Raw genomic sequence first — 7,631 nt, 5'->3', positions numbered from 1 at the left:
CTGCCCAAACCTCTACATTTGGAAATAAGTTACTTCCCTTTCTTTCTTCTACTTACCATTGGGGCATTGTATTGATTTTTAAAAATTATGTGTCTAGTGAGTTATCTATAAATTTCATTTTAGGACTCATAAAGGGATGTCACAAAATATTTGTTCTAAGGAGAGCTCATTTTGGGGTCCAACAGGGCTGAGAATCACTGCCTTCGAAACTTAGGCTTATGCTCTTAAAATCTCCGATGAATTTTGTGCACAGAACCATCAAAATCTCAAAGCAGGTCTTCCATTGCTGTTTGGATCTGTTTGTTTATGCATATCAACTCCAGTACAGACTAGCTGCAGGACCTTGGGCAAGTTGCTTCATTCCTTTGTGCCTCAGCTTTCAAATCTTTAAAATGGGAATTGTAATACTTTTCTGTTGGGGTTGTTTAGAGCATAAAATAAGTTAATACATACTAATACTTAATGCTTGGCTCATAATAAGAGCTTTAATAAGGTAACCTTAAAACCATTAAAAGGACCAATATACTACAAACATAAATAAAACTAGTCTAATTGTATAGGAGTGCGCCCAAGAGTATGTGTATAAATGTTCATCCTTTTACATGCAGCTGTTTCTTTCCTTAATTATTTTGAACAATTTGGGATACCTGGAAGTCAGGCCACTTTTAGATACAGGATAAAGCAGGAGACTAGAAGTCAGAGCCCCTCTGCCTTTAGACTGAGCAGAGGCCGAATGTCTTTGAACTTGTTTCCTTAACTAAAAAACGAAGAGACAAGGCCAAACAACTCTCTTAGGACAGAATTCTGCCTCTAACTAATTGTGTTTGAAAACTGAGAGTGACATATGATAGTATGAATTCCTATAAATCTGGGCTTTCAAACCACACCTGCAGGGGCCAGGTAGGTAGCATAGCAAAAATAGATGGGCCAGGTGGGGAGACCAGGCAGGAGGCTGGCAAATGGCACGTGTCCTGTCTGAAGAGGATTGACCTGACCCCAAGGCAGTGCAGGACCCCTGGTGCCACGTCCTCTATGTCATGAGAAGCCAGAAATCCAGATTCTTATGAGAAAAGTCCTAATGATGAATTCTCTACAGACCAAACACATCGGAGGGCTGTAGACTGAGACCTCCATAAAAATTCACTTCCTTTGCTGCTTTCACGAGCCCTGATATGGAATTTTTTTTTAATTTTAAAATATGAAGTATGTGTTAAAAACATTTCCTTTTATTGAATAGCAAAAACATCGCTAAAGAGATAAAATGAATCACATTAAAATTTAAATAGAGTTCATGAAAACATAAAGTATTTTATTTATTCTAATCCAACAAGATATATGCCCAAATATATAGTCATCAGACATAAAATTCAGGGGCACTGGAGATATATATAATATTAGATGATTATACCAATAGCTAGACTTTGAACTCCAGTTATTATTAACATAAAAATTACAGTATGACTACTAAATAATTAGTACAGTCAATGTGGTAAATACATTAAATTACAAATATTTACATTTGTACATAGCTCATTTTACAAATAAATGTTTTAAGCCCCAACTGTCCAACTTTCGCTGAAACACTAAATGTTGCTGAACAAAAAGTCTGCAATAAATACTCCCTCCAGTGAGTGGGGGAAATGATTTTACATACACTCTGTGTTACAATGAATGTCTGAGTATATATTTAAAACTTTGAACTCCTCATGTGATTATTGAAACCTTGTATTCTGGAAAAACTCATATTGTAAACAAAATTTAGTTATTTATTTAAAAAGTAAATGTTCTCATTATGCTAATATTATTCATGGTTAGGTTACTCCCAAAATCATAAATAGATTTTTCACTGCCCCCTTAAGTTTACCTAATAGTTAATTTTTTAAGTGAACCTTTGATAATTACAATTAGGTATTTTTGTTTGCTTATTTATGAATATATTCCTATCATAACTCAATGAACAACTTATATGAAAAAGAAACATGTAGCCCTTTTCTAAGCAATATAGCTGAATGTCCAGTAAAACGTTTTTAGCCAGTTTGCAACTTTAAAGTCAAACTGCTGCATATTTTGAATAAAAGTAGCATAAATTGAAATGTAATGATCACGTTTGCAAAACCAGAAAACAGTTCTCTGGTTTAGCCTTTCTGTGATTGGAGCCAGGAACTTTCAAATTAGAAGGTGCTGTGTTTTCCTAGCATGCTCCTCCATGACACTGATCAGTTACAAGGGAAATTTTCTCAGAATTGCATGTGGCAATGGCAGCAGGGCTCCACCTGTCTGCCATCTGACTGAGTTGTGGATTCATGGCCTGGGCGTGTCAACTGGAACTGAAGTCTGGACAGCTCTTCCCAGGCAGTGGGGGCTCCTGCTGGAGGGGGTAAGCGAAATACTGGGGTGACACCAGGAAACCAGGTGGCTGAGCCAGGTGGATTGAGTGGCTGGTGGTGTATGGCGGGGGTGGTGAGGGCACCAGGCAGCCCGGCTCAGCCCTGGCAAAGGAGAACCTGCGGATGGAGCCGCCCGTGGAGCTGGAGCTCGTGGCTGTGCTGGACTGCCGGGAGGGTGCCCTGGGGCTGGTGGAGGTCAGGATCATGGGCAGGGTCTCTGTCTGATAGCTGCGGAGTGAGAAGCGGATTGGCTGCTGCGAGGGCTCCTTGGGTCTCAAACAGGTGCAACAATAAATAGCCACTACAGAGCCCAGGATGATGAACGCAATGAAGATGGAGCCGACGATGAGAAAGGGGACGTAGACAGGCTCTAAAAGGCAAAAACAGACATAAACAGATGCTCAGATGAGGATCTCCCAGATTCTGGACTCTGCTTGGGCAGCTGAGGGTTGAGAGGTGGGAGACTCAGTTACTATCACTGTTGTCAGCTCAGTTTTTCAGAGCTTGTTGATGGTAACCTCCAAAATGCAATACAAACCGTGATGATGGAATATTCTCGCTACTCCTAGCAGGGAGGAAGCAAACGGATACCGTAGCCTCTGTTAGCAATTAACCATCATATTGCACATCTGGAAGTCAGAAAAAAAACGGAATCTGTTCTCCTGTTCAGGCACTGGAGGGAAAGGGTGAGTTTTAGGGGTTAAAATAATTGTAGGTTTAAATGCAGGTTTTAGTAGTTTGATCACGGTGAGCAGTAAGAGATTTGTCCCCTCCCTTAGGCTGGTAATCCATCTCCCATTCAATAATCTCCAGTCTAAGCAAAGAGAGCCAGGCCTATTAAATGAGATTCCCCTCTACACACAGACCCAGGATTTTATGAGACTCCAGAAAGAACAGTATAAAGAAATTCACAGAGGGCCCCAATCGACTGTGTCTCCTACCATACACCACAAATTGCCAGCTCTGGCTGCTTCTTTCCAGGAAAGATTTGGAATACCCACTCCAGCTGCCGTGCCTCTCAATTCCCATCCAAGCCTGGGAAGTCAGACTGAACTTTAGATAGATCACCAGGCAATTCTTGGTGTCCACGGCCCAGACTTTCTATAAAAGCATCCCTCAAACAGAGCAAACTCCAATTTCCTTCTCTCTCTACAAGGCAGACATAAAATTTCCAAGCCCGGAGGCATCCCCTTGGGCAGTTCTCCAGGTCTCTCCCCTGATAGAGCCGTGCTAAGACGCAGCCTCCAGCTTACAGGTAGAAGAAAGAAAGCCTGCATTGACTAAGTCCCTACTGTGTGCCTGGCTCTTTCTTATTCATTATCTGATTAAAGTCTCTTGGAGACCCTGTGAGATGGACATGATAAGCTCCATTTTCCAGATGTGGAAATACATCAGAGAAGTTTGCGCATTCCCACAGACAGAGCCAGTGAGGGACAGGTAACTCTCAATTATTTGTGGGCTACTAGGCATAAGCTCTTCAGTGTCCCTCCCATTCTCCCTTGTTTACTAGCACCAGCGTGCAAGGCAAGGCAAAGGTAAGTAACTACCATTTACTGAGCCCTGCGCTCCAGCACTCATACACTCTCACGTCACCAACAACTTAACTCCTTTGAGAGCAATATGCCCACTTTAGAACTGAGAAGAGGTATCCAGAGCAGTTAAGTAACTTGCCCAAGTTACACCGCCGGCAAGTGACAGAGCCAAGATCCATCAGGGTTTGCCTGATCCCAGACTCAGTGACTGTGGAGACTGCCTCTCCCTTCTGCTGTCCTCTGGCATCCGAGCCGAGTAGGGAGCGCAGAGGGAGCCCGTGCTGCAGACTGGGCAATTGCACTTACTCCCAGAGGGCAGCTGGGTCCCCCAGGGTGAGCGAGTGAAGCCGTGGGGAAGAGTCTATATTTTTCTTTCTTTTTTTTTTTATTATTATACTTTAAGTTTTAGGGTACATGTGCACAATGTGCAGGTTAGTTACATATGTATACATGTGCCATTCTGGTGCGCTGCACCCACTAACTCGTCATCTAGCATTAGGTATATCTCCCAATGCTATCCCTCCCCCCTCCCCCCTATCACACTCTGGGGACTGTTGAGTCTATATTTTTCTAACAGGCCAGGAGGGCCTAGATTTCCCTACTTTCCGCTGAGCATCTTTTCTCCAGAACTACTTCCAGAATCCTCTAGATTGGAAATGTTGACCCCCAACATTCACCCTCTAGTGGAGCACTAATGGAGGGCAGACTCCCCTGTCCTCTGGGTTATCAGTTTGCGGGGAGGGGCCGTTGGGGAACCCTTAATGATCTCTCCAGCCTCTCTTCCTTTTCCCGGCGACCTTCTCTTGCGGGCTCCAGACCTCGGCTCTCTGGAGTCCTGGGGTGTCACCCGCCCTCAGCTCCGCCCGCTTCTCCGGTTTCCCTGGCCATAAAACCCTCGCCTCAAGCTCTAAAGCGTTTCCCCGATGTTCCGATTCAGGTGAAAAACTTTTTTTCAAGGTGTAAATTTTCTCTGCTAAGGTCGTGATTTATTCCGCTCTGAAGTGAGCGGAAATTTGACCCGTGTTTTCCGACGTGAGAATAGGGGGCGGGGAAGCCCCTTCGACCCTTGTTTCTAAATCTCCACCTCGAAGACCTGGGCATTTCTGAAAGGCGTGACAATAGGGGGTGGGCCGGAGAGGGTAATTCGATGCAGAGAATTGAAAGGAAGTCTGCAGAACGGGGCCGTGGCTTAGAAACGCTATCATAAGACAGAAAAAAAAAGTGACTGGGGTTTCTTAGCCCTCCACCAAAACCCAAGCCTACCCTGGCTTTACCCGCACGACCCTTCTCCCGGGAGCTCCAGCTGTCTTCCCCCCGGCCACCAGGCACAAGCCCCGCGCTCCTCACTGTCCCTGGCAAACTTTCCCTTGGGCCGACCCGCACAGACCGCAAGTGGCGGGAAGCGGGACTGCAAATGAATAGAGGACCATGATCTGAAACGCGACCACCCACTCATCCCTTGATTCCCCCACCCGGCCGAGTCCCCTTGGCGCACAGACCCAGGAAGGCGCATAGACCTTCCTGGGTCTGTGCATCCTCCCGCGCACACATGCAGCCGCCGCCGTTAGGCGGGCGGGGTTATGTCCCCGAGGGCCCCGCACTTACGCGCAGTGATGCCTGGGTGCTCCAGTTCGCCGCGGTCGTTGGTGCAGCCGCCCTGCTCCAGCCTGGCGTCGGCCGCGGCGCAACAGTAGCGGAGCGCGCAGGAGCCGCAGCAGATGGTAGCGTCCAGCGTGTCGAAGTCCTCTGGGCACTGGAAGCCCTCGTGGTAGTTGCCCTGCACGTCCACCCAGCCGTGGCAGTACTCTCCGGACTGCTGGGCGCCCGCCGGGCCCCAGCGCAGCCAGCCAAGGAGAAGGCAAAGCGCCAGCAGTGCCCTCATCGCCACTGGGCTCCCTGGGCGGCCGGGAGCAGGACGCAGCTGGAAAGCGAAGGGCTGAGCCCGGGCTCAGGGCGCACAGCGATTCCGCCTCCCCAGGGACACGTCGCAAGCTGCTGGCCCCGGCGGCCGAAGCCAGTCCTGCGTGGGATAGCAGGGGCCGGGGAGGCGACAGGGGCTGCACTACGAGTTCCGCAGGCCGGGAGTCAGCATGGTGCGCGGGGCGAGTTGGCGAGGGCCCGCGGGAGGCGCCGGCAGAGGCAGTTGCTGGGGCTGTCGCTGCCGCCCTTCGCCCGGCTCATAGCGCTCCCCGCGCGAGGGGCGCGCCAACCCCCCGGCCACCTCCCTCCCCACTCCTCAAGGGAGCCATCGCGCCCGGGGCTGCCAACTCCAGCGCCGCACAGAGTCCCAACCTGTGGCGATCGCCGGGTCCCGAGAGGAGCCGGAGGAAAAGAATTTGTTCCCCACGTGCGACTACCCCAGACAGGCGGCCGCTCAGCCCCCGCCCCTATCTGTCACAGGAGCAGGAGTCAGCTCCGCCGCGGCCAAGTACAAACGGCCGCGGGGCTGCTGACAGCTCTGCCCGCAAGGCGTCTTTTAAAAAGGAAGAGGGAGGAGGAGACAATGAGGGTTAAGAAAGAGTCCGCCCTCCCTGATCGCGCCTCTGGAGCTAATCACAGCGGGTGCGGCGCGGGCCGAGGGTCCTCTGCGCTTTCTGGTTCGCGCTCCATCCTCCGCCTCTCCCCGGCCACCCCCGCCCATGCCGCTCCCCCAGGACTTGACTCTCAACCTGAGGATATCAGACCCTCCCCTCCCCCGCCGCACACCCCAACTCTCTCACAGCCTGGAAATCTCTGCAGAGTGACGCTGAGGGCTGCCGAATTCCCGCGTTTATCCACGCACGTGGGCGCGCGAGTGGAGACGCTGGATTTACTTTTCAATGGATATAATGCATGAATGCGGCGCAGTCATTGAAGTTTGTCGAATCATCTGTGCCCTGTTGCACAGACTCAGACTCGTTCCTGGGATACCGCTTCTAAAGGTTCAGGACCGAGAACATGGTTTTTAGGTGTCGTCAACATGTGCTGAGCTTTCCACCTACGTTTCCACTTTTTCTGGGAGGAACGGCGCATTTTCACAAGCACACACACACACTCGCACTTTTTCCGCCGGGTGAAGGATTGCCGGTCACCTCTGCCAGCCAAGGCCAGCTCGCAAAACCTCAAAGAGCACGACTTCTCCGTTCACGCCCGCAAAGGAAATAAAGGAGCAAAATTAATGATAATTGAGCAGAACTGAACTTCTGTTCAGGGAAAGAAACACATTTATTTAAATGATGTGTCCCCTGTGGGCTATTTTCAGGGGCACTGCTCCGTTAGCGGCCTAAGTGCCTTATGAAACTGGTGTTATGTGAAACCTGGGCCAAACGCAAGTATTTATTTTGACTGCATCCTGAACTTCCAATCATCGTCTATTGGTATGTGTGAATATGTTCGGTGTATCTCAGCTTATTTGTCAAACACCCTGCATACCAGTGTCCCTGAGTTAGATGTCGGCAAGTTGAGTGAAACAAAAGGAACAAAGTGTTCTCAGCCCCAGCGACACAAGGTGCGCGGTCAAACGCATTTATCACGCTCGCAGCTTCCTGATGAACCGAGTCGATTCCGGAGAAACTTTTTTAAAAATCTCCTATTAAAACGATTTCTTTTTTTTTAATCTAAGTTCAAGTATACTCCAATTAAATAATTACTTCTGATTTCTAATTTTAGGTATTGGGATTAGCATTTAGTTATGTGGCTGCTGAAAATACATGTCCAACATTTCACACGTTAA

At 48.7% G+C, this 7,631-nt stretch overlaps 1 protein-coding gene across 1 annotated transcript; it reads right to left on the bottom strand.

Annotated features, from left to right (window-relative positions):
• Window positions 1-1,283: 1,283 nt before the first annotated feature.
• SHISA3 (shisa family member 3) lies at window positions 1,284-6,929 on the bottom strand. The gene is made up of 2 exons (XM_004038618.5): window positions 5,525-6,929; window positions 1,284-2,757 (listed from the first exon to the last, which is right to left on the bottom strand). Exons 1-2 carry the CDS (start codon window positions 5,799-5,801, stop codon window positions 2,318-2,320), a joined length of 717 nt encoding a protein of 238 aa, XP_004038666.1. The 5' UTR covers window positions 5,802-6,929; the 3' UTR covers window positions 1,284-2,317.
• Window positions 6,930-7,631: the final 702 nt, after the last annotated feature.

The sequence above is a fragment of the Gorilla gorilla genome, chromosome 3, assembly GCF_029281585.2.
Source record: "Gorilla gorilla gorilla isolate KB3781 chromosome 3, NHGRI_mGorGor1-v2.1_pri, whole genome shotgun sequence".
NCBI lineage: Eukaryota > Metazoa > Chordata > Mammalia > Primates > Hominidae > Gorilla > Gorilla gorilla.
Note: the sequence above shows the minus strand (reverse complement) of the source record. Positions and strands in the feature narration are given on the sequence as shown.